Below are 24914 nucleotides of genomic sequence, written 5' to 3'. Positions count from 1 at the left end.
CTTCGGTCCCGCCCCTCCCCCTCCCTCCCCCCCTCCCCCGCCCCGCTCAGGGCACCGGCTCTTCACAAGGCTTTATTGATCACCAGGATGAGGAGGCCAGCACCTTACAGCTACGGCCTGGGAGGTGCGGGAAGGCGCCCCGGCCCGCGCGTCCCCCACCCCAGCGGAGGGGAGCCTTGCGCGGGGAGGCACAGGGCGAGGCCCTCAGAGCTTGGAGAAGGCGACGGTTTTGAGGTCCTTCTTCTCCATCGCGGCCTGGACGGACTTCATGATGTCCTGGGTCTGGAGCATGCTCATGTTCCAGGTCGCCTGGAGGATCAGCAGCGGCCCAATCAGAGGCGCAGGCGCGCGCAGAGAGCCAGCCGCGCGGCCCTCAGGGGGCGCTCTGCGGGCCGGGCGGCTTGTGAGTGGCAGGAGCGAGCGCCTTACCATGTAATTGAGGCTCTCGGCCACGGTGTGGTCCCGGGAGTAGACCAGGTTGATCTTGCTGCTCTGCACGGCCACCGGGCTCTTGCTGGAAATCTCGGCCGCCAGGGCGAAGGCCGCGTCCAGCATGACCTCCTTGTCCGGGAACACACGGCTGCCACGGAAGGGAGCGGCGGTCAGGAGGGCTGAGCAGGGCTCCACGCCACTCCCGCGGCCGGCAGGAGACCCCAGTGACCCGGCCCGAGGGCAGCCGGGCAAGAGCCACCCCCCACCCCCCACCCCGTCCCCAAGAAAGCAATGAGCACTCAGGGAGGTCACACGGACCCGGGGAGCGGGGAGCGCGCCCAGGTGGCGCTGACCCTACCTGACCAGCCCGCTGCTCAGGGCCTCGTCAGCCATCATCTTGCGCGCGGTGAAGGCCAGCTCGTTGACCAGGCTGCAAGAGGCCAGGGCGCGTGAGCAGACGGCCCTCACCCCGGGGCCTGGAGACCCCTTGCCTTGCGGCTCCCTCCCCGGCCGTATCCTGCCGACCTCTGGTTTCCGATGACCTTGGGCAGCCGCTGCAGCGTCCCCACATCAGCAGCCAAGCCTATGTCCACCTCCTGCGGGGGCAAGGGCGGCAGAGCCGTCGGGCGCCTGCACCAGGCTGGCCCAGACAGCAGTGGGTTGTGCAGGTCCCTTCCTGGGAGGGGGGGCCTGAGCCCTGCATCTCCGGAGGGAAGCCTCCTTGGCCGTCCCTGCCAACGCCTTCACTGCGCTGGGAGCTCCATTCTGCCACCCACCTCCCCACCATCCCCTGCCCCCTTGGCCACACCCTTCCCCACTATGACTTCACCTGGACCCCTTGCCCTTGTCTTCCTCCACGGCCGGCTGAGGCTTCCTTGGAAAAATTCAATTCTGACTCCCCCAGCCCCCCTGCCCCCCGGCGGCTGGCACTGTCCCTGCTCTGCCCAGGCCGATCGCTCACTGCCCAACTGCCAGCAGCACCCGGGGAAGGAGCTGGGGGGGGCACCTTACCTTCACCTGGAAGAAAGCATCCTGGGCACAGTACCGGATGTCACAGGCGGTGACTAGGTCCACACCTGGCAGGCAGAAGCCGGGGACACTGAGCAACCACAAGCACTAAGCCCCTCCTCCTGGGAGGTGGGGTTGCGTCTCGAGACAGCCACAGAGCTGAGGCTGGAGGCTCGCGGCCAGGGAGGGGCAGCCCCCCACCCCTACCCCAGCAGGCGCACCCTGGTGGGAGGCAGGCGGCTGCAGACTCACCCCCGCCAATGCAGCCCCCGTGGATGGCGGCGATCACGGGCTTGGGGCACTGGAAGGGAACAGGAGGGGCGGGGTCAGGGCTGGCGGCGGAGAGGCAGGTGGCAGGGATGGCCCGTGGTGCCCCAGAGTCACCTTCTCGATGACGCTGAAGGTCTCCTGGTACCTGCGGATGAGGTCACGGAGGTACCAGCTGATGCGGGCCGGGTCGTCTCCTTGCGGCTGCAGGAGGTCGGAACCCACGTCCATGAGGTCGATGCCTGGTGAGGGGGTGGCAGGGGGCTCACCTAGCCTCATAGACCCCACCCATTGCCCCAGCTGGCAGCCCAAAGCCAGGCGCAGCAGGCCCAAAGTCCCCCAGCCACCAGAGAGCACGCGCGAGGGGCTGCGAGCAGGAGCAGGCCTGAAACAGGGGAGCCAGCACCCGGCTCTCGCTCATGCCCCAGCAAGCTGTGCCCTGGTCCTGTCGCTACTGCTGCCGCACTGATTTTCCTAAAAACATTTATTTATTCATGGGAAAGAAAGAGAGAGAAAGAGGGGGAGAGGGAGAGGGAGAGAGAGAGAGAGATCTTCCATCCACTGGTTCATCCCCCAGTGGCCACCACTCCATCTGGGTCCCCTCACCAAGGGTGGCAGGAGCCCAAGCGCATGCGCCATCTTCCTCTGCAGGGAGCTGGATCAGAAGTGGAGCAGCCGGGACTCGGACCAGGGCTCGTGTGGGATGTCGGCACTACAGGAGGCGGCTAACCCACTGTGCCACAAGGCCAACCCCTTCCCGATGGGTTAACGGCACAGAGAGGTTAAGTGCCTGGCAGCACTGAGGTTTCAGACCACGGGACCACGCGGCTGACTCCAGGGGCTGTGCTCCCCCTCACACCTGTCGGCCTAAGGAGCCACAGGCACGAGCTCCTTGGTGGCGATGTTTCCTGAGACGCGAAGAGCAGGGGGTGCAGAGTTCGTGCCTCCAACTTCAAGATAATCCTGAACCTGACCTTTCCGACCCCAGCCAACCTCCGTGCCCCTCCCCCTGCTCCTGCCCGCTCCCCACACACAGCCGGGGGAACCTGTGCACAGCCCAGTAGAGAACAGAATAAAATGCCAAGTTCATGCTGGGACCTCCCAGGCTGCGCAGCCATCACTTCCGGCCGGCCTCCAACCGTTCCAACTATGAGACACCGTGGCTCTGCCGCATGGCGGCCGGCCGGGGCCCCTCCATCCATCTGCTGGTTCTGCCCTGCCGCACATCTCGCTGTCACGGACGCTGTGCTGGTCTGGTTGAGCACCTGCTTCTCTTTCTGGGATGTGAGCTCCAAGACGCAGGGGCCTGTGTGTGTCTGTCCACTGCTCTCTCCCCAGTGCCTGGGCCCAGGCCCGGGACACAGTGGCTGCTCAGAAAGCAAACAGTGACAGCCCCTGCTCTCAGATAAGACAAACAATGAAGACAATGTGGGGCCGGTGTCAGGCACACTGGTCGAGCTTCTGACACCTGCAGCCCATATTGGAGCGTGGGGTCAGTCCAGGCTCATCTGCTTCCGATCCGGCTCCCTGCTAATGCGCACCCTGGGAGGCAGCAGGGAACGGCCATAGTGCTTTGGGTCCCTGCCACCCATGCGGGAGACCAGGATGGAGTTCTGGGCTCCTGGCTGTTGCGGGCGTTTGGAGAGTGAACCAGTGGGGAAGGGGATTTGAATCTCTGTCACTCATAAAATGAAAATAGATAACACAGTGGTGATGAGTGTGCGTGTGTGTGTGCATGAGTGCGTGTGTGTATACAGGAGAGGGAGGGGCTAGCAGGCTCTCTGGGGTGCCAGGCCCTGCAGGAACAGCAGCCCTGTGGGGGAAACGCGCCTGGCTTGTGTGAGGACCACTAGGGAGGCCGGGACAGTGGGCTCGAGGGGCTCGCAGGAGGAGCCCGGTCAGAGGGGTGTGGGGCACGTGGGCCACAGGGGGCGGGGCCTGAGCAGAATCCTCGTCACCATCTTCCTCTTAGGCTGCGTCCTCACCCCTCACCTGTCCGTCCCCTGGACGAGCCGTGTGACAAGCCTGAGAAGGCATTCCCACGCTGGCCACAGCCCTGGCTCTCCGGGGCTTCTCTGTTTAAATAAGAGGGGCCAGAGGTGGTTGTCCAGCCTAGTGGTTAAGCCACTGGTTAGGACGCCTGCGCCGCCCACGTGGGACAACCACAGCTCCGGTTTCCGACTCCAGCATCCTGGGAGAGTGCCCCCTGGGAGGCACAGTGACGGCTCCGGGACCTGGGTCCCTGCACCCACACTGCACACCTGGACTGAGCTCCCAGCTCCTGGCTTCAACCCCTTGGCTGCTGTGGGCACCGGGCCATGAATCAGCGGATGAGAGATTTCTTTCTCCATCTGTTTGTCAAATAAAACTTTTTTTTTAAAGATTTATTTATTTACTTGAGAGTCACTGTTATAAACAGAGAGAGGAAGAGACAGAGAGAGGTATTCCATCTGCTGGTTCACTCCCCAAATGGCCGCAATGGCTGAGCTAGGCTGATCTGAAGCCAGGAGCCAGGAGCTTCTTCCAGGTCTCCCAAGCAGGTGCCGGGACCCAAGTGCTTGGCCCAGCTTCCACTGCTTTCCCAGGCCATAGTAGAGAGCTGGGCTGGAAATGGAGCAGCCGGGACTTGAACCAGCACCCAAATGAGATGCCAGTGCCACAAGCAGATGGCTAATCTATGCCACAGCGCTGGCCCCCAAATAAAATTTTTGAAAAGTAAGACGTTAGGGCCAGTGTGCTGCTGCATTGGGTTAAGCCGCTGCCTGTGACGCCAGCATCCTATATGGCACCACTTCGAGTCTCAGCTGCTCCATTCTGATCCAGCTCCCTGCCAACGTGCCTGGGAGAGCCGAAGATGGCCCAAGTGCTTGGATGGGGCCCCAGGCTCCAGGCTTCAGCCTGCCCCAGCCCTGGCCATTGTGTAAACCAGAGGATGGAAGACCTCTCTCTTTCTCTCTCTGTAACTATGCCTTTCAAATTCATAATTTCTTTAAAAACAGTAAAAATACTACTAATGATTAAATAACTAAAGGTCAGAGGAGTGTGGGCTCCAAGCAGGGCTGGGCCCGGGACGGCAGGACTCGCTCCAGGTCCCTGGCCAGCTCGCCTCCTCCTCGGGCCTGGGGTGTCTTCTCTGACCAGTGCTGATGGACCCCGGCAGCTGGCCAGGCTGCGCGGGCACTCGGGGATGGCGGCCTGGAGGTGGCTGCAGCAGTGCCTAGCACGCGACAGCGTCATAGGAGCCCCTGCTGTTCACTGGGTCTGCGCCTGACCGCCTGCTGGCACCTGTGGCTGCCACACCTGTGACGCGCCAGGGCTCTGCCCATGCCTTGCACAAGCTCCTCTCCGCTCACCGGCTTTTCTGGTTCCCTGCCCCACTCCCGCCCAGACCTGCGACATCGGCACTGGCAGCCCAGTGCAGTGAAGGGCCCCAGAGCATGGCCCCCCGGCGGCTGGCCCAAAGCAAGAACAAATCACAGTGGGGTGGGCATTTGGATCCTGCTCGGGACACCTGCTTCCCACAGGGGAGTGCCTGGGTTTGAGTCTGGGCTCTGCTTCTAATGCCAGCTTCCTGCTCACACACACTCGAGTCTCCTGGCTTCAGCCTGGTCCAGCCCTGCCTGGCTGTGTGGGCATCTGGGCATGGGCCAGCAGATGGAAGATCTCTGTCTTTCTGCCTTTCAAATCAACCAAAATCAATGACGAAGATCTTCAGGAAAAATCATTATGCAGAAGCTCCGCCTCCTTCCCTGGGGAACCTGTGCGTGCTTCAACGTCCTTCGGGCCATCCTGTCGTTATGCATTTATTTACTGTTTTGGTAAAGATTTTTTTTTTTTTTTGACAGGCAGAGTGGACAGTGAGAGAGAGACAGAGAGAAAGGTCTTCCTTTGCCATTGGTTCACCCTCCAATGGCCGCTGCGGCCGGCGTACCGCGCTGATCCAAAGGCAGGAGCCAGGTACTTCTCCTGGTCTCCCATGTGGGTGCAGGGCCCAAGCACTTGGGCCATCCTCCACTGCACTCCCTGGCCACAGCAGAAAGCTGGCCTGGAAGAGGGGCAGCCGGGACAGAATCCGGCGCCCCGACCGGGACTAGAACCCGGTGTGCCGGTGCCGCAAGGCGGAAGATTAGCCTAGTGAGCCGCGGTAAAGATTTATTTATTTATTTGAAAGTCAGAGTTGCAGAGAGAGAGAGGTCTTCCATCTGCTGGTTCACTCCCCAGATGGCCACCAATGGCCAGGGCTGAGCCACACCTAAGCCAAGAGTCAGGAACTTCTTCTGGGTCTCCCATATGGGTAACAGGAGCCCAAGCACTTGGGCCATCTTCTACTGCTTTCCCAGGCACATTAGCAGGGAGCCGGATCAGAAGTGGAGCAGCCAGGACTTGAACCCATAACCATATGGGATGCCGGCACTGCAGACAATGGCTTAACCTGCTGTGCCACAGTGCCGGCCCCTGTGGTTTTTTATAATCACAGGAAACAGCGGCTACCTCAGTAGCTGCCCGACCTGGACCTGACGCCTGCTCCTCACGGCAACCTGGGGTGGGGGGGCAGGTGCTGGTAGCACCGCATTTTCTTCAGACCAGGAGACTAGGATGACAATGTTTATGGCATGGCAAAGGGTGACTGTTTGCCAGGAAGCCGCTTTGAGTCCCGGCAACTCCACACTTCCGATCCAGCTTCCTGCCGATGCTTCTGGGAGGCGGCAGATGATGGTGCAAGTCCTGGAGCTGCTGCCACCCACATGGGAGACCCCGATGGAGCTCCTGGCTCCTGACCTAGGCCTGGTCCAGCCCTGGCTGCTGTGGGCATCTTGGGAATGAACCAACTGCAGGGAAGAGGTCTCCCAGTCTGTCTCTCAAATAAAATGAAAACACATTTAAGATATTTTAAAATAGATAATAAATAAATTAACAACCTGTGCCCAAATCTCATGCTGATTTGGGAACCATCCCTGCAGCCCAGCACAAGAAAATGTAATTGCAACTAAGCTGCTCAAACAAGAAATTCACCAGTGATGGATATAACCATGTCCCAGCATGTTAGATATAACTGTGTCATGGAATCTGGAGTTTGCACAACCCCCTATTGCTACACGCCAATACCCAGAGCACAGTGCAAACTGACTCGAAACACACACACAGGCCTGTGAGAGCCATTTTCAGAAGAAAAGATGATAAACAGAGACGGGCCACAAGAAGACCCAGATGTCAGACCTGGGAGAATGGGATTTTAAAGCAGCCCTTACAACTACACTCACAGGGGCTGGCGCTGTGGCACAGCAGGGTAAGCCTCGGCCTGCGGCACCAGCATCCCATAGAGGTGAGGGTTCGAGTCCCGGCTGCTTTTCCGATCCAGCTCCTGCTAATGCATGGAGGAAAGCAGTGGAAGATGGCCCAAGTGCTTGGGCCCCTGCACCCATGTGGGAGACCCAGAGGAAGCTCCTGGCTCCTGGCTTTGGCCTGGCCTAACCCCAGTGGTTGGGGCCATTTTGGGGAGCGAACACAGCAAAAGGAAGACCTTACTCTCTCCTCCTCTTCTATAAATAAAATAAATCTTAAACAAAAAGAAAAATTAAAAAAAAAAAGCTCATGACAAACAGAAAGGAAACTTCAGCACAGAAATAGAAAATTTTTAAAATAAACCCCATGGAAATCAGAACGGACAGCTGAAATGCGAAGAATGCAGGCGAGCCCAGCAGGCGAGGGTGTGGGAGCGCCAGGCCAACTCGGCTACAGGCTCTCAGAGGTCAAGGACACAGGGCCAGGGCTGGGAGCCCACGCGCTTCTGCTCCTGGCTACAGGCTCTCAGAGGTCAAGGACACAGGGCCAGGGCTGGGAGCCCACGCGCTTCTGCTCCTGGCTACAGGCTCTCAGAGGTCAAGGACACAGGGCCAGGGCTGGGAGCCCACGCACTTCTGCTCCTGGCTACAGGCTCTCAGAGGTCAAAGACGCAGGGCCAGGGCTGGGAGCCCACGCGCTTCTGCTCCTGGCTACAGGCTCTCAGAGGTCAAGGCTACTTTCCAGAGCTGAATGCCTTAAGTGAGGACTTCAAGAAAGAAAGGATCGAGGCGCTAGTTGGAAGCGCGGCTCTGTGGCCAGGCGCGGGGAGGCGGGGTGCGCGGCGCCGCAGGTACCTGACGAGAACATCTTCCCCGCCCCGGAGATCACCACGGCCCGGCACTCGGAGTCTTGCGCTATTTTGTTGAAGCACTCCACCATCTCGCTGCGGAGGAGCCAGGGATGAGGGGCCGCACCGGCTCACGGCCATCCGTCTGTCCCCCACCCCGGCCACCCCGAGGGCCGCCAGACCTCCAGAAAGCCTTGTTCATGGCATTCCTCCTGTCGGGCCGGTGCAGCTGCACATGCAGGACATGCTTCTGGGCGGCCGTCACCAGGAGGGACTCGTAGCTGTGGCCCGGGGCTTCGCAGGGGGCTGCTCTGGGGGCCTCGCCGTGGGCGGAGGTGCCCAGCGGGCGGAGGCCAAGGCTGAAGCCCGGGCAGCTGGGAGCTGCCAGTCCTAGGGAGACAGAGGAAGGAAGGGCCTCTGAGGACCCCCGAGGGGGCACACAGCGCTTCTGAGAGCAGAGGGCGCACCAGGGCCCCACAGGCGGGGAACACGGCCCCTCAGAGACTTGGGTTTAACATCAGGGTGCACTGCTCAGTGGTTCCAGACCCATGGGGACATGGAGTCATCAGTGCCCCCAGACTGTAATGAGTAACCCTTTAGGCGGGGGCGCGAGGACCCTCCGTGACCCCGAGTGGTCCTACAGCCGCTTGGACAGCACAACAGATCCCCACAGGTCAGGAAGTGACTCACGCCGCATCAGCAGGTCGCGGAGACCGCGAGTGGCCGCCATCGCCGTCGCCATCGGGACCGAGTCGTGGAACCCGGCGGGAGGAAGCCAAGGGGCGGGCCCAAGAGGCCGCCATGTCAGGTGAGGGCACGGAAGCCGCAGTGGAACAGCCCTAAAGCGCCCCTTCCGCCATCTTTACTAAGGGCAACCAGCAACAGCGCCGCAAGCCGGCCGGCATGCTGAGGCTTAAGCGTTAAAACTTTGTCCCAGTGGGAACCGTGCCCGAGGAAACAACTGTTATGACTGCGGGGTAAAGTTTATCACAGCCCGGTCCTGTGTCCAAGGACGCAATGGCCGCAGTCACTTCATGTTAACTGGTGAAGAGATCATGCGGTAAAGGCACGGGATCACAGGCGGGCTGCGGGATCTAGGCAGCGGGCGTCTAGCTCAAGGACGCGGGCGCAGAAAGAGCCCTCGGAAAACGCCCGGAAATGCCAGGGGCTGCGGGCCAGTGGGTGGAGGGGACGCTGCTTAACGCGCATGTCTCCTGATTTTAGCCCGGATAGGCAGGCTCTGCCGTGGGGGACAGTCCGCAGGGCCACTGGAGCACACTGGACCTCCTACCCAGACTTCCAAGATGTGACAGGATACAACTTTAGGACATTTGGTAGGATGCTTCGCTGTAAAAGGTTAGGTTGCACACACATGGGATGTTGTCCCTGCAAGGAGTGCTAACAGGAGATGAAACTGCGCCCCAGGGCATACTGGGAAAACACTGATCCTGGGGCAGAGCAGGTTAGGGGGCCTCCTGCAGCACCTGCATCCCATAGTTACTGGTTGAGTCCCGGCTGCTCCACTTCAGATCCAGCTCCCTACTAGTGTGCAGAGAGCAGCGGAGGCTGGCCCAAGTGCTTGCACTCCACCTGTGTGACAGACCCCGATGAAACTCCTGGCTGGCCCAGCCCTGGCCACTGCAGCCATTTGGGGAGTGAACCAACAAAGTCTCTCCCTTCCTGTTAAACAAAAAACCTATTCTTTTGCACAGCAAGGTTAACAGCATATTGTCTATTTCCAAACAGCTAAGGTGGTTCTGGAACGTTTTCATCACAAAATTATGGTAATATATATATACCAATTAAGCTGACTTGATCATCAGACAATGTGTCTTTATCAAAGCATTACATAAAGGGGCTGGCACTGTGGCACAGCAGGTAAAGCCACAGCCTGCAGCGCCAGCATCCCATATGGGCACCAGTCCTGGCTGCTTCCGATCCAGCTGCTATGGCCTGGGAAAGCAGAAGATGGCCCAAGTCCTTGGGCCCCTGGGCCCACGTGGGAGATCCACAAGAAGCTCCTGGCTCCCGGCTTCAGATCAGCACAGCTCCAGCCATTGTGGCCAATTGGGGAGTAAACCAGTGGATGGAAAACCTCTCTCTCTGCCTCTCCTGTTAACTCTTACTATCAAATACATAAATAAATCTTTAAAAAAAATAAACCTCACATAAGAAGTAAAAGCCAACGCTAGTGGGTTTCCAAGTTTATGGCAGCAAGGTGACTGTAGTCTCTCCTCATCCAGAGGTTTCAAACTCCCCTGGCGAAGCCGCTCTCCGACAGAAGCCATCTGGCTTCAGATGCCAAGTGTTAAGTTTCAAAACGTCCTTACAGGAAGCTCACAAAACAAGTGTTCAAGTACATGTAGTGAACCCCAAGGTGAAGCTGTGACCCCCTCCTCTGCAGGCCACATCTCTGTGTAGGTCAAAGTCCTTAAGCCAAGTTCATGTCAGACTGCACCGCACCCCCCACGAGCCAGCCATCTTTACAGGTTCCCATCTTCAAGCGGGAGGGAGGGGGATGACACAACGTCCCGTTGCCACTGCTGCCCCAGCCTTCAGCCCACGCCACCAGCAGGAGTTTGCGTCCAGAGTAGCATCAGGGTAGCAGGCTGCTCGTAGACACACTGCAGTGCTGCTGCGGTAGCCACACACCTCGGAACACCTTTACGACGGGGTTAAGTAAATGACAGTGGCAAGGGTAAGGAAGCCAGCTCAGAACGTGGAAGACAGGACACCATACAATGCCAAGAACATTCTTTTCAGGGAAAAATTCACAAAAAACTGCTAACCTCAAACTTACTAAATAGCAGGTGTTCACTTTTTAGAATTAAGGCCCATTATGGGGTCTCTCTGGAAGTTTTAAATTTTTAACACCATTCACTTTTTATTTTCATTTTATTTCAAAGATGGATACAGACCTCCTTCCTATCCACTGGTTCATTTTCTAGAGGCCCAGGAATCAACCTTGGTCTCCCCCATGGGTGGCAAGGGCCAAGCACTCGGGCCACCATCTGCTGCCTCCCAGGGTGTACATTTGCAGGAAGCTGGATGCAAAGTGGAGTGGCCAGAACTCCACGCAGGCATCTCAAGTGGTGACAACCACGTGCTGTACACCCAGCCTGCCATTTCCCTCACGCCACTCTGGAGCTAGGCCCTGGCTTGGGCAGGGCCCACTAACAACGCCACCGGGCCTGCCAGACTTCTCGCCAAACGGCTCCACTCCAGCGTCAATCCTGAGTCTGCACCCTGGCCTGCCTGCACCTCTGCAGAAGACTGAGTGGGAGGGAGGGAGGCACCATGTCCTGACACCCCAGCAAGTTTGGTCTTTATTTTCCAAACAATTTTTATTGAAATGTGCCAAGAGTACATGGGCAGCACAAATGTATGAACAGGAAAAAAAAATCACATGTACAATAATTTTTAAAAAGTGAAGGTTAATCTTGGGAGACATCAGTTCCCCCTCCCTCCCCCTCCAGCGTTTCCGTTATGGTTAAGCCTCTACTAACCTAGCATTAAAAAAAAAAAAAAAGGAATACGAGAACTTCTGCCAAAGGAAAACAAAAACAAAACCAAAACAGGCATAAAAAGGAAAGAAACGTTTTCCTGCTCAGACGGGCTTCTTCCTGGGCACCGAATTAGGAGGCATGCTGCGCGGTGGAGAAACACAACTTCAGAGTGTATGGGTAGGGACCATCTGCAAAGCAAGGGCAAGACGGCACTGAGAGGCTCCCCCCGCCAGTTCCCCTCGATCTGCACCCAGCTCCCACTGTCAGTTCAATTCCAAGGGTCCAACCAGTCATGGCCAACAAGACTTCAAACCCGGCCCGAATCCATAAGGCCCTTCCTCTTCTCCTCCTTCGTTCCCACAGAAAACCCTTTCTATCTCCTTTGCAGGCCCCCAGCAACAGGCCTGCCCCCATTGTGGGGGGGCCCGCTTTACCTGCTGGCTAGTGGAGGCCCTATTCTGGGGTTCTAGAGAGCACCGGCTCCCTGGAGGGCAAGCCTGTGCCAGTCCCAGGGCGGCAAGCAGCCAGGCTGGCCTTCTGGGGAACAGCAGCAGGCGGGTCTCCGATGACCAGGTCCCGCCTGCCTGTGTCAGCCACAGACATGCGCTGTGGGGTCCTATTTCGAGGACAAGGCAAGCAGGCTCTGGCCCCCAGGAGGACTGCAGGACACACACTCACTTGGGTTTTTCATCTGGTAATGGTTCAGGAAGCCCAGCGTCTCCAGAGCATCGCTCTTGGATTCCCACTCCAACAGCCCAGAGGAGCTGCGTTCACCTGATTGGAAGCAAAGGAAAAGCCAGGGGTGTTGGCAGACCAAGCAGGATGCAGGCAGCTGCCAGCTGCCAGGCAAGGTGTCGGGGAAGGCGGGCAGGGGCAGCCACTCACTTTTGCCTGAGAATACTTTCACAGAAGTTGGCCGCTTCACTCCCAGCTCGTCACAGATCTGCAAGAGACAGCGAATTCAGAAACCCACGGGAGCGGCCAAGCAGCCGAGGCCCTCCTGAAACTTCCTGGAGAGATCAGCGCCTTGTAGGCCACACTCAAGTGTCCCCTGACACAGACAGTTACAAACACTTCTCTTAATTACGGCGTCACTGAGTCCCGGGAGACTGTGTTTACTGTTCTAACTTCCCATCTTCAGCAGCTATTTGGGTGTGTATGGGTGCTAGGTAAATGTTTGCTCAACTGAAGGGCCCATCCGAGGCCAGGGCGAGGTCCGAAGTGCAACTCTGCTCCCTGGGTGTTCCCTGGCCCTCGCCAGCTGCCCCAGTTGCCGCGGCACTTCCCAGGGCCCTCCCTGCTGATGCCATCTGGGCCCTGAGGCTTCCGAGCTGCACCTGAAGAGCCTGTCCCAGCTGGGCCGGCTCGCCACCGATAGAGGAGCCCGGCGCTCCCCACCCTGCCTGCACGAGCAGGGCTCTGGGATCTGTGCCCCCAGCACCCAGCCCGGGCCCTGCAGAGGCATTCTCTGCGGCACAGGAGCGGCCCCTCGTGCTGTGGGGCGGAGGAGCTCCGCGGCACCCACCTCGAAGAAGTTCTCCTCGGTCACCTCCAGGGGGGCGTTGAAGAAGTGCAGCACATTGCTGGGGTGCTGGATGCGGTTCTTGGCCGCCTGTTCGGGGGTGGAGAAGCGATTGTTCCTGGACTCGCTGAAGTCTTTGTAACTGCAGGACCCGTCTTCTAGCCCGTACGACTGACGGGGCATGATGGCCGGCTGCTTGGAGACACTGAGGCGAGAGAGGGGAGCCCTGTCAGACCCACGCTGGCCCTGCACCTGTCTGACAACACCGTGCGCCCAAGGGGCATTTGCTCCACAGCCAAGGCGGGGCTCCCCCACTTTCTCCCACGGCTTCGGAGGAACACACCCAGAATACCCCACCACCGCCGGAGGCAAAGCCCTGTACCCCCTTCCTTCTCTCCCTGGCCCCCCCCAAACCCTCCCTCACCCGAGGAGGCCAAGCACCCACCAGACGTTCATCTTCTGCCCGAACATGAAGTTGTTGTTGAGGTGAGTAATGGCGCGGTCCACAGCATAGCCATCAGCCATCTCCACCATGGCGGCCCCTGGTTTGCTCTTCATGAATTTCACCTTGCCGAGAATAGCGCAGTCAGCTACTCTCCCCACTGCCAGAGCCCTTCCTCCTGCCCTGGTTCTAGACTCCACTTCCTCACTTTCCAATGGGGACGGGGATCAGCAGAGAAACATGGCCAGCCCACAGCCAGTGCTCAACCCAAGCAGTGGCAGGGCCTAGGGGACACTGCTTTGCTGCAGGGCATGGCCTGTGAGTGGGACCCTGCGTGAGGTCCCACAAAACCCATGCGGAGCCAGCTGTCTGCACCGCTGTGCTGGTGGACATCTACCTCCGCCCCATTCCAAGATGCCTCTTGGATGTAGTCCTCTACTTAAGCACTACACATGGCGTGCCAGAGCTCTGAGCCCCAAGCCCTGCTTCCATGTAAACGTTCTCGAACCTGCAGAAACTTCGGAAATATGTTCTTTACTCCCTCAATCAATTTCATTAAAGAAATTTTCACTGTGAGATTAAATTACTGCCACTGAAGCCCCTTGAACAAGGCCTAGAACACGGCAGAAGTACACGTACTGCCTGTTGGGACCATTAATGGCAAGCGAGCTCGGCCCTGGAAGCTCCCAGTGAGCCCGAAGCCAGCTGCCCCCACACACAAGGCCCGGTGAGGTACCATTTGGGCTTCTCGGAAATCCTTACACGATGGCCAGGACTGATCCTGCCTGGTGTGCTCCCGTGCATCTCAGAAACCCTCACGCCTGCACACTAACAGCAGCACTTCCACAGGATCCCGGTTACCTTAGAAAAACCAACCAAGCCAGCACCCACAGCGAGGCGCACAGGCCAGCCCCTGGAAGTCTGCTGAGGCAGTAGACTCGCCCAGCTCCGGGCCACCTGCTTGGAGCAAGGCCCGCCGGCTCGCCCCCCAGCTGACCACCAGCTACAGGCCAGAGCCTCCCTCAGGCCCACCAGTCTACGAGGAGCATGGCGCACGCGCGGCAGCTCACCTTCTCCACATTGCCATACAAGCAGAAGACATTGAAGACGCGATCACAGTTCATCTTAGACTGATCCAAGCCATAGACCATGAGCACAGGGCTGTCGGCGTGAGGGCCGTACTCGGGTGGTGGGGGAGGGGGTGGGGGGTGCCCATACTGGGGGCCGTAGCGGCTTGGGCCCCGGCGGTGACCCCCCACTGGTGGGCCCATCCTTCTCCCTTCGTAGTGAGGTGGGGGGGGCCCGTAGCCCTCATCATGGTAATGGCTGTGGTACCCACCGTGGGGCCCTCCTGGGGGGTGGGAAGGAAAGAGAGGGAGGACGGGTGAGAATTGGCGCTGCGGGCGGCGGGCAAGAGCACATGAGCCACGGGAGTCCACGGAGGGGAACCCCTGCCCTCACCATATTCTGCGGGGTGATCTCCCAGGAGAGGGGGCTGCCTCTGGCGTTTGTTGGGGTTGCTGCCAGGGTCACCTGCAGACAGAGAAAACAGTCAGAGTGCAAGTCAGGCAGGGGGTGTCTCCCCGCTGCCTGCAGAAGCTAACCTCACGTCCCTCGGCTCCTGCGAGCCTCGCTGCAGGCCCCGCTTCCTCAGAAGGGATGTGGGGGCCTCCTTCCCCGAGGAAGGGGCGGGCCTGAAGCCCAAGCCTCCAAGCCGAGCCCCACTTGCGCACCCTGGCCCAGCCCAAGGGGCCTGGCTTCCTAGCCCTGGGGAGGATGCGGCCAGCCTCTGCGCTGGCCCTGCCCCTCCGGGGCTCTGGCGGGGAAGCCCAGCTCTCTGGCCCTCCGGGGGACCTGCAGCTGTCAGGGAGCTGACACAATGGGGCCAACAGCAACTTCCCAAAGCAACTCTCCGTGCAGGACAAAGAGGGTAAGAGAAGGTGGACCCCCACAAAGATAAAACCTGGCCCTAACGCCCCCAGCTTCTCGGAGTTCTGGGCCCACTCTCTAGGCCACTTCTTTCTCCATCTGGTCCCAGTCCAGCTCCCACCCGCTCCCGTCCAGCCCGAGGAGACGGACCGCAGAGCTGACAGGCAGGCAACAGCAGGATCAGTTCAAGTGAACAACTGTATACAAGGCATCAACATTCTCAGACCCAACAATGGCGCAGACCCACCTCCGACCCCAGCTGCAGGTCAGAATCACTACCGTTAACTTAGCGCTTAAGTGGCGGATGCCAGGCTGAGCGCTCCACCGACACCACCGCTTCACGAGTTCCTTACAACACCCCTACGAGGTAGGGACTAACGCTGCAGCCCCGTTCACAGGTGAGAAAACTGGACGGTTAACTCTGAGCAATTAGGAGACACTTTGGCCCGAGGTCACAAAGCACGTTAGTGGCTGAGCCGGGATTTGAACCCAGGTGGCTGACTCCGAAACCCAGGGCTCAAACCCTTTCCTGCCACCCAGCCTGGGTTTTGTTTTCAACGGTCAGTCATTACAAAGATGGAAAAGGGCTACTTACAGCAGAAGTACAGAGTACAATGTCCATTTGTCACAAAAAACAAATCTGTATTTTCTCTTACCAGTGGACGCTTCAACAGTGAGTTAGCACAGTTCTGAAAGATGGCGTCCCATCAAACATACACTGCGACCCTGCATCACATGGTTTCACAGTCATAAATACAAGTCACGGTACACATCCGCTACAAATTTTTTTTTTAAAAGAATCGCTTTAAAAGTCAATTGTTCTGATTTAATCAAAATGGCTCCCGGATGCTCTGTCCTCAGAAGATGTCAGAAAGTGGACATGAAGGTGTGTGGTGGGTAGTGTCCCTCCGTGTTGTCAGCTCCTCACACTGTGTGCTCAGTGCGGTGCTTCTGGCAGTGTAGCGCTCCATGTGCGTGTCTCCTGGGTATGAAGTGTGCCAGTGGCCCCACTATGCCCGCGCTTTTGGTCTTGGGAGCCACCTGGTTTCCCAGCAGCAGGGAACCATGTGCCTCTGAGCTGTTTGTCTGGTTTTTAGGTCTGTTTTGGTTTTTTGATTTTTTTTTTTTGGTTGTGGTTTACTTTTTTTTTTTGATTTGTTTCTGATCTCCAGTTGGTGCAGGTTATGTTGGCAGCCGATGACTGCAGAAAAAATAAAAATATCAAAACAAAATAAAAAGAAGGCCCTCCCCAAACCAAAGGACTTAAAAACAAAACCCGTATGGCGAGCAATGGAGACAGGATCCTATCGTCTTGGAGGCCCATGGAATCTACTTCAGTCTATCAAGCGTTCTCCGAAAGGGCACCGCTGCTGGCTGGGAGAGCTGTTCTCTGTGTTTCCTACTTCTGTGTACATTCTCGGGTTCAAGTTTGCTTGGATTTTGTCTTTTTTTTTTAATGTTTAATAAAAAAGCAGTGTCTGCTGCCATGTTGCGTCTCTTTCTCTCTTTGTCTCTGTCTGCCTCTGTCTCTGTGCTTGGAGCTGTTCCTTGGAGCGCGGTGTGGTGTTCTCGATGTAGTGAGCTCAAGTCTGCGGCTGTTTCTGGGGACGTGGAGGCTGCGTGTTCTGTTCTCTCCAGGAAGAGCTAGTGGTTTCTACCCTGTGTGTTGGTGAGCAATGTGCAGAGGCAGAGCCGCTGAAGTATGGTTCCCGAGGGGGTGGCGAAGCACCGCCCTTCCTCCAGGTTACCTCATCAGCCCTCGTTTTTTGGGCCCCAGCCTTGGGGCAGCCAAAGCTGAGAGGCATCAAAACCAATGCACAGCCAGCCCCTGCCACTAGCCCCTGCCGGTCTGCACATCTTCTAGTATGTTCCTTGGAGAAGAAATGGTTGGTTGCCATGTTTCTGTTAGCAGTCATGTAATGCCATTGCCCGCTCTGGTACATTCACTTGGTCAACAATTTGCCTCTGACCTCTGGAGGGAGCAGCCAGGCCCACAGGGCCCATTTTGAGTCCTGGGCAAGAGCCTAGCCCACCCTGCTCCCTGCCTCCCGGCTGCGAGGGCGAGCAAGACAGGTCTGCCTAGGACTGGGGGACTCTGGCCTTCCAGAGTCTGTGCGATGTCAGCAACCAGCCTCCCCCCTCCGCCTGGGGCCTAGTCCGACGTATCAGACCAAGACACAGAGCTGGACGGTCTTGCTGAGGGAGTGTCGCTGTTTTTCAAAGGCAATCCTCCACCTCTCCCTCCTACCAAAAGCAAACCATTCTCGACGGACCCTAGGAAGGGGATTGTCCATTTGGGCCCCTGCAGCGATGTTGAGTCCCCTCTAGAAAATGAGGTGAGGCGTATCCACCCTGGTCCAATCCAGTGTCTGACCCCCACAAGGTCAGTTTCCTCAAAGGCCCTGCTCCAAGAGCCCAGGAACCCTCATCACCTCCCGATGTCTCACCCGGCCCCCAGTCAGACCCTCAATAGTGGAGAGCAGGAGGACCACTCCTGGCCCCGCGACAATGGCGATCAGTGACTTGACTGGGCTCTAGAAGGGAAGCAGCAGGATCCATCTGGGAGCTGCTACTGGTGTCTAGGCCCATGGCCACGCCTTGTCCCCGGCGAGGCCCTGCTCCCCACCCCACCCAAGCCTCTGCCTTAACTCTGCACCCCCGAGCAGCATCCGAGGGCCCCAAGCAACTAGGTCCAACAGAGGCCTCTCACCTCCCTCTCCCACTGCAGTCTTTCCCAAGAGCTGATCCCGAGGCCCTCCCTTGTGCACAGGGAGCCCAATGGCATTACACAACCCTCAGCCCAGCTCTAGGAGGTGCGCTAGCCAGGCGAAGGCAAGGTGGGTGTGTTTAGAAGAAAGCGGCCGGCAGGATTACCTTGTCCACTGAGGTTAGGGTTTGTGTAATCCCAAGTATCCTGATCATTCTTGAACACATTCAAGCGGGTCGGCTGCAAGGAGAGGAAAGTGGAGGTAAGCCGTGCCCATGCCGCCCGGAAGCTGACGAGGGACGGCCACCGCCCAGACCTACCTTCGCATACTCGATCTTCAGAGTGCAACAACCAGAATAGATGTCAGCCCCGTTGAGCGAGGCCTTTGCCCGCTGGGCACTCTGCACGGAGTCAAACGTGGGTCAAGTTAAGGAACTGCTCTGGGAAGGTCTTCAAATTGTCCAGGAAAGAGACGCGGGCAAGGCAGCCCCCAAGCACTATGCGTGTGGACTCCCGGGTCAGCTCACCGCCCCCAGCCACCGCCTCAGGTGAGAGCCAGACACCCTGGAGAGGTCTCTGAGAACTGTACCCCCACCCCAGCCCACCAGTCCACAGTGTCAACAAAGCCAAGTCACCTTCTTATTTCAAAGCTCTTAGGCTGCCCTGTAATAAGGCTGACATTCCAGAAACACCCACCAGCCCGGAACTCCACACCTGTGGCTAGGACGCCCAGATCACTGCTTCCGGTGTCTTTAACAAGCTCCTCCCCATCACGTGACCCACTCCATAGGCTGCTCCCTCCCCCTCCCATGGACACATGCGGGGCTCCTTGCTTCCTAACCGAACCCCTGCCATCAGACCTGGGCTGACACACGTGCTGGCTGGAGGAGCAGTCCCCAACAGAGCCCTGTGAGAGCCCAAACACACTGGTTTCTCAGTGAAGGATATTCCACCATGGCCTGGACTCCATTCTTCCGGAAAATGACAATTCTCTGCACAGGGCCACAAGGATTGCAGATTGTGTAAAGAACATCCTAGAAAAGCAAGGACAGGCAAGATGATGGGGCACTGGCAGGAGAGCCTGGCTTGGAGAAAGGCGGGGTCTGCAGAACGCTCGGTGTGCGCACCGTGGTGATGGAGTAGATGGGGTTCAGGATGGTGAAGAGCAGCACGCTGTTGACACTCCGGGAGTCATCCGAGTCCCCAGGACGCGAGATCTTCTGGCTGGTAGAGTAATTGACAAAAGCCGGGTGCCCGGCGATGTAGATTTGGTTGTCGGCTGCGTAGTTCACTGCGTTGCAAGCTCCCAACACATCTTCAAACTCCACTAGAGCTTGTCTCTTCTTAGGCATCACCACCACATAGCTGGGGAGAAAACACACGGTCAGCCCTCTCGGGAATGGCGACAGAGGCTACGCCCTCATCAGCTCACGGATGGACTCCTGTGAAACCCTGTCACGGTCCCCCGACCTGAACGCCCCACAGCACGGACAGAACCGAGCCTGCCCCACCACCGTGCTCGGCGCGCTGGGCAGGCAGCTTTCTGGGAGGAGGGAGCCAGGACAGTTTTGTTCCCTAGTGAATCCGCAGTTCACAGCGAATACAAACAGGACGTATTGGCTGAACGAAACAACGCTGACTAGCAACTTCAAGGCAGACAAGAGGAAGAGAGGAGGGGAAAGGATGTAGGGTTTGCTATAGCCTGACCCTAAGTACAGTGGGCCTTGAACCAGAACGGCAAAATCACTACTCGCATCAGGAGACTGGTGGCGTAAGCCTATTACCAGAACCCAACTCATGGCCTCTGAGCCTAGTACCTGATCGGCCCAAACTCCTGCAAGGCCTCCACAAGGTCAGCTTCCACCACGCCGTCAATCAGGCCCCTGATGTGGACAACTGGGGAGGCAGGCGTTTTGTGCGGGTCATCGTAGTTCTCCTGAGAAAGAAAGTGGAAGTTAAGAGTGCACTTCCTGCCACGCAAGATGGCCACCCCCTGGCTCCCACGCTGGACTCAGCGATGAGGGCAGGGCAGCGCCTGGGAAGGAGGCAGAGCCGACACTCCACGGCCACCATCCACAAGGGTCCTGGGCCCGCACCGCAGCAGCCCTGAGCGGTGGCCGCTTGCCGAGGGCCGGGCAGAGCAGCGGGGGGACCAGGAGGCCCTGAATCGCACGTTCCCCCAGGGACCTCTTCCTGCTGCTCCGCTCAATCAAGGAACCGTGGGCCACGCGCCGTAGGCGGGGGACACCCGGCAGGAGGGCTCCCGCAGCTGTCAGCAGGACACACCCTGCGCATGTGTCCCGGCCCCTCTGCCCTGCTCTCAGCGAGCCAGGACAAGCCCAGCAGCCAGGTCAGCTGGGTGTCCCTGGTCTTTCATCATTCTCCCCCAAAAAGGTGTGAGACGGAAGGGGAAACAAGCCAAACACGCCTTTCAGAGACAGAACTCCCAACTCACTCCTCTGAGAGCTGAGACAGCTGTGGGGTCCTTCAACCACACACAAGGCCTCGCACATCGGCAGGCCCGTCGCTGTCCCCCGGCTCCCCTGGGCTGCGGGCCCAGCCTCCGGGGTCAGAGCGGCAGCGCAGAGGGGCAGCCCGGATTATATTTCAGGAACGAACCACGCGACCCACGGGGGGCCCGCCCACCTGGCGGCCGCGCGACCCCAGCTGGGTTACCCATCTCTGCGCGTCTGCCTCCTCGGGAAACCTCACGGCCAGGCCGCCGGGGGCGCCAGCCCCGGGGAGCACTAGCACGCCCATAAATCACAGCGGCCCGGCCCTGGGCAGCCCCGGGCGGCGGTCGGTCCGGGGTGCGAGGCCGAGGAGCTGCACCTCCCCCGCCGCGCCCAGGCCCGAGTTTGCTTTTCCACGTCCTGAGCACAGGGCAAGCCCTCTGCGTGCGCTAACCTAGGGTGGCTCCGAGCCACTGATGAGCGCCTTGCCCATCGCCCTCCCCTCTCCAAGGCCCCCAAAGCAGGAGACATTCTATCCCGGAGACCCAGCCTCAGCCCACTCCGTGTCTGCGCACAGCGGCGATGGGGCGCGACGGCCCCCGCCGGCAAGGAAGCGACCACCGCCCACACGTTCCCGCTCACACGGTGCCCCCCCAGCCGCCCACGAGGCCGGGCGGGACAAGTGCGCCTGCGCAAAGCGCCAGAGACGAACATGATAAAAGGAGGAAAAAAAAACCGGCCCGGCCGCGTGCCCGGCCCCCACAAGCCAGCCCACGGCGCCTGCGCAGTGAGCCGTCCGCAAGGCGAGCGGCTCCCTCCGCCCCCTCAACCCCCGCTCAGGATTGCGCGCACGCGCAGAGGCCTGTCCTCGCGCAAACCCCGCCGTTTGCCCAACGCCTGCCCCTCCCCCACCCAGTCCACGGCGCGAGGGCCTGAGCGCGTGCGCAGAGAGGCCCCCCAAAATAAATACCCTCAAGGTGGGAAATTGTTCCTCCCGGACTCCCAGGCGCCTAGGGCCCTGGCCTCACCCCGCCGCCGCCGCCCGCCGCCCCGGATCCGCCACCGCCACCGCCTCCATGCTGGTCGCCGGCGTTGTCTGTCTTCAGCCGCTTAGGAGCCCGGCCGCCCTCGCTGCCGCCGCCGTAGTAGCGGCCGCCGCCGCCGCCGCCTCCCGCAGCCGCCATCTTCACCATCGCTCCAGACCGCCTCAGCTGCTCGTCCGGCTGCTGCCTCTGCTCCAGCCGCCGACGCCGCTTCTCCGCCCGGGGCAGCAGCCTCCGCGACATGGCGGCTCAGAACCCGCCTCCCCCCGCCTCTCATTGGGGGAGGGACACGCCCGTCACTCGCCGCCCCCACCCGATAGGGGGAGCCACTGGTCCTGCTGCGGGAGGAGGGGAAGCCTCCCCACGCCTTGCGCGTCTATTGGGTAGTGCGTATGTCGTTCTGCTGGAAAGCCCGCCTTCGTTTGTCTGAAATACTTCTTATAGGCGAGCTCTTCCTGTCAGTCATTTCGCCCGTCCCACCACCTTAAAATAAAAACCAATTTGATAGGAGGAATATCCTGCACGGCCCGGCCTCCCTAGAAGCAAGTGATAGGAGCGGAGCCTCCAATCTCCCGGAAAATCCCGCCTCCTTCTCGGTTTCATTGGTTTACCCCCTAATCTGTCAGGCCGGAAGTCTGGCGCCGTCCAGTCACAACGACTACCTTCCCGCGCCACTCCACAAGGAGACGAAGAAGCCCTTCCCCTTGGTCTCTCCCTAGTGGTTATTTGCAAATGTCCATTTTCTGTGTCGCCAGCTGATTGGTCAATGGAGAGGAGCCGGCCTAGAACTATTGACTGTCTCTGATTGGGCGCAAAAGGGGAGCCCCCGGTAGGCGTTCTTAGGCGCAGTCGAGGAAAGGCTAGCGCCAGAACGCATGCGCGAAGGGTCTCCCCGGCGCCTCCGAAGGCGGAACAGCCCTGCCAGGATCCAGGAATGCCCAGAGCGCTCGCTCTGCGTAGCGCCGGAAGGCGACCAGGTCGAAGGACAGTTCCTATGGCATTTGTTTCCGTCATTAGCCCACGTTCCTACCGCAGCCTGACCCCTTCATGCAGTACAGGAACCGGCAGGTGTCGCCGGGCCACGCCCCGCTGCCCCACTCCACACTCAGCCGCAATGGCTCAAGTTTGCAGAAGGGGCGGGCCGCCTGCCCGTGCTGACCCTCCGACGCTGCGGGCCCCAACTAAGGGCCGAGCGCCCCGTACCTGCCACCCCAGACCCTGGGCCGGCCTCCGATCAGCGAGGCCTTCCCGTGACAGCCCCGGCCACCTGGGCGACAGGGGGCGGTGGGAGCCACCTGGCGACGGCCTGTCGGGCCTCGGGGACTACGGGGGCCGCCAGGTTCGCCGCGCCCGGCACGTGGTCTGTGGGCTCCAAGGAAGCCGGGCCCCCGGCGGCCCAGGACCCCAGAACTAACGTCACGGAGGTGCCTGCCCGGGGCCGGAGGCCACACTGCTCGCAGGCCGTATTCGTGGGAAATGGGTGCGATGCCCCCAAAGGTGCGAGGACGCTTTCCACCCACGTGAGCTTCGCCGAAGCTCGGGGCCTCGTGGAAACTTCAAGTTTGGAATCGGGTCAGTGGCACCGAAAAGGCGGAGTCGGGCCCGGCGGGGCGTCGGCGGCGCTGCGGAGGGAGCGCCCCCGGGGGCCGCGGCCCAGCCGGGGGGCGGCGCTACGTCGCAGTCACGTGACCCGCGCGCCGGGCGTCCGCGGAATGCGGTGGGGGAGGGGAGGCGGCGGCCCCTCCCCGCCCCGCCCCCGCGCCGGCCCCGACGCCCCTCGCGCCGGCGCGCGCCGACGGCCGCGACGGGACGGTCCCGGCTCGGCGCGGGGCGGGGGCGGCTCGTCCCGCAGCCCGCTCCTGGGGAGGGCGGCCGCGCGGCCGCGTTACCGCGCCCCCCGCCCCGCGCGCGCACACACACCCGCGCGCGCACGCGCTCCCGGCCTCCGCCCCGCCCCAGCCTTCCCGCTCGGCCCCCGGCACCTGTGCCCCCCGCCCCCCACGCCAGCGCCCCGACCCCGCGCCCCCGGCCCCTACCAGCTCGGCGGCGAGCCCGGCCGGCCGTCCCGGATGGAAAAGAGAGCAGACACTGGGAAGTTTTGGGGGAGGGAGGGGCAGGCCTTAAAGGGACCACGACCTCTTTTCCGCCCTAGGGAAAAATCGGGGGTGGGGGGAGGGCGGGAGCAAGACGGAGCTCCGCGGTGGACTGGAGGAACGGAAGCAGGAGAGAACTGGGAGGCCGTGGAGCCGCCGCGTTCGGGCTCCAGGTCCCTGGTCCCCAAACCCACCCCACCCCCTCGCCCGACAGGGGCTAAGTTTAGGGTGCACGCGTCAATTCTGGCTGTCTGGGGGAAGTATTGGGGTGTGTGCTGTGCAGGTGCAGACACGGGCTCCATGGCTGAGGGACCCAGCCAGGATGCCACAGCTCCTAAACGCGGGAGGTGGGAGCAGAGGCGAGGCCGCGGTGCCCTCCCGGGCCTGGGAGCAGCAGCCGCCCACGGGCTGCACTAAGCTGCCCTCTGCCCTTGGGAACTGGTGCAGCCTTCGGGGGGCCTGGCGGCGGGGCGGTGGCCCGGAGGAACCTGGACGCGGGACCTCGGAGGTCGACCCCGCAGATGAGGTGACCCGGGTCCAGGAGGTGAAATGCAGACCTGCGACTACCACAAGGCATAGCCTGGCCCTCACCGGCCTTCTAAACCCCCGCGCTGGCTGTGCACCTGTGCCACAAACACCGTCTCTCCTGTCCAGCCCTGCCTCAGGGCCTTGGTCTGGCTGTTCCCACTGCCCGGATGATTTTCTAGATCATTGTCCTTTTCCATCCAACAGGGCTGGGGTCGAATGTTCCCTCCCGATCACTCAGCCTAACCAGTCCCTGTACACAGAATCCTGGCTCCTCTTGATCTGCTGTACCATCTTAGGATGGTGCCGCAGTGCCCCGTTTTCTTTAATGCGTCTGCTCACTGGAATCTGGGCTCTAGTGGGATCAGAGCTAAGAGCAGCCTGCCATTCCTCAGGGTCCAGGCATCAGCAGTGTGCACAGCACAGGGCCCCCTGAGAATCGCCGCATGCTCTGTGTAACAGAACCCTGCGGTGTTTACACAACAACCAAATCCCCTGACGCGGCCCAGCCCTTTAACAGCTGCCCTCGAGCCGTTCTTTAATCCCCTAGACAGGTATTGAGCCAACGCTATTTGGAACACCTGGGTTAAATGGCGAACAAGACTGGGGCCGACACTGGCACAGCGGGTTGGAGCTGCCACCTGAGACCCTGGCATCCCATATGGGCGCCAGTTTGAGTCCCAGCTGTTCCACTTCCGATCCAGCTCTCTGCAAATGCACCTGGGAAAACAGCAGAGAATGGCCCAAGTGCTTGGGCTCCTGCACCTGCGTGGGAGACCGGGACAGTCTCCTGACCCCTGGGAGGATTCTGAGTGGAGAAGGGTCCCTGAGGCCACATGGGGTGGTATGGGAGACAC

At 60.1% G+C, this 24914-nt stretch overlaps 2 protein-coding genes across 3 annotated transcripts; both read right to left on the bottom strand.

Moving 5' to 3' along the window:
* Positions 1 to 59: 59 nt before the first annotated feature.
* ECH1 (enoyl-CoA hydratase 1) lies at positions 60 to 9867 on the bottom strand. Its single transcript, XM_051847044.2, has 10 exons — positions 8528 to 9867; positions 8020 to 8227; positions 7845 to 7933; positions 1825 to 1949; positions 1693 to 1741; positions 1444 to 1508; positions 958 to 1028; positions 791 to 862; positions 430 to 580; positions 60 to 309 (listed from the first exon to the last, which is right to left on the bottom strand). The coding sequence occupies exons 1-10, from the start codon at positions 8577 to 8579 to the stop codon at positions 205 to 207; spliced, it is 987 nt and encodes a 328-aa protein (XP_051703004.2). The 5' UTR covers positions 8580 to 9867; the 3' UTR covers positions 60 to 204.
* A 1295-nt stretch (positions 9868 to 11162) lies between these two features.
* HNRNPL (heterogeneous nuclear ribonucleoprotein L) lies at positions 11163 to 23586 on the bottom strand. Of its 2 annotated transcripts, XM_002711459.5 has the most exons (14): positions 23476 to 23501; positions 21425 to 21922; positions 19761 to 19879; positions 19071 to 19308; positions 18892 to 18977; positions 18264 to 18360; positions 18111 to 18183; positions 14769 to 14840; positions 14378 to 14658; positions 13311 to 13432; positions 12869 to 13070; positions 12229 to 12286; positions 12022 to 12117; positions 11163 to 11531 (listed from the first exon to the last, which is right to left on the bottom strand). In XM_002711459.5, exons 2-14 carry the CDS (start codon positions 21680 to 21682, stop codon positions 11473 to 11475), a joined length of 1761 nt encoding a protein of 586 aa, XP_002711505.1. In that variant the 5' UTR covers positions 21683 to 21922; positions 23476 to 23501; the 3' UTR covers positions 11163 to 11472. The 2 variants fall into 2 exon arrangements, with proteins under 2 accessions (XP_002711505.1, XP_069918341.1); XM_070062240.1 differs by lacking the exon at positions 21425 to 21922 and having other exon boundaries at positions 23476 to 23586.
* Between the last annotated feature and the right edge of the window lie 1328 nt (positions 23587 to 24914).

The sequence above is a fragment of the Oryctolagus cuniculus genome, chromosome 18, assembly GCF_964237555.1.
Source record: "Oryctolagus cuniculus chromosome 18, mOryCun1.1, whole genome shotgun sequence".
Lineage (NCBI taxonomy): Eukaryota > Metazoa > Chordata > Mammalia > Lagomorpha > Leporidae > Oryctolagus > Oryctolagus cuniculus.
The sequence above is the reverse complement of the archived record's forward strand: the minus strand, read 5'-3'. Positions and strand labels throughout refer to the sequence as shown.

Bases quoted from the DNA above. Each gene is read 5' to 3' on its own strand.
- ECH1 (XM_051847044.2), bottom strand. From the start codon at position 8,579: ATGGCGACGGCGATGGCGGCCACTCGCGGTCTCCGCGACCTGCTGATG. The intron at 8,228-8,527 runs GTGAGTCACTTC...CTGTCTCCCTAG, and splicing joins CCGCGACCTGCTGATGCGGC to GACTGGCAGCTCCCAGCTGC. The intron at 310-429 runs GTAAGGCGCTCG...CTGATCCTCCAG, and splicing joins CCGAGAGCCTCAATTACATG to GCGACCTGGAACATGAGCAT.
- HNRNPL (XM_002711459.5), bottom strand. From the start codon at position 21,682: ATGTCGCGGAGGCTGCTGCCCCGGGCGGAGAAGCGGCGTCGGCGGCTG. The intron at 18,184-18,263 runs GTAGGTCTGGGC...CTCTCCTTGCAG, and splicing joins TGAAGATCGAGTATGCGAAG to CCGACCCGCTTGAATGTGTT. The intron at 14,841-18,110 runs GTAATCCTGCCG...CTCTGTCTGCAG, and splicing joins CCCTAACCTCAGTGGACAAG to GTGACCCTGGCAGCAACCCC.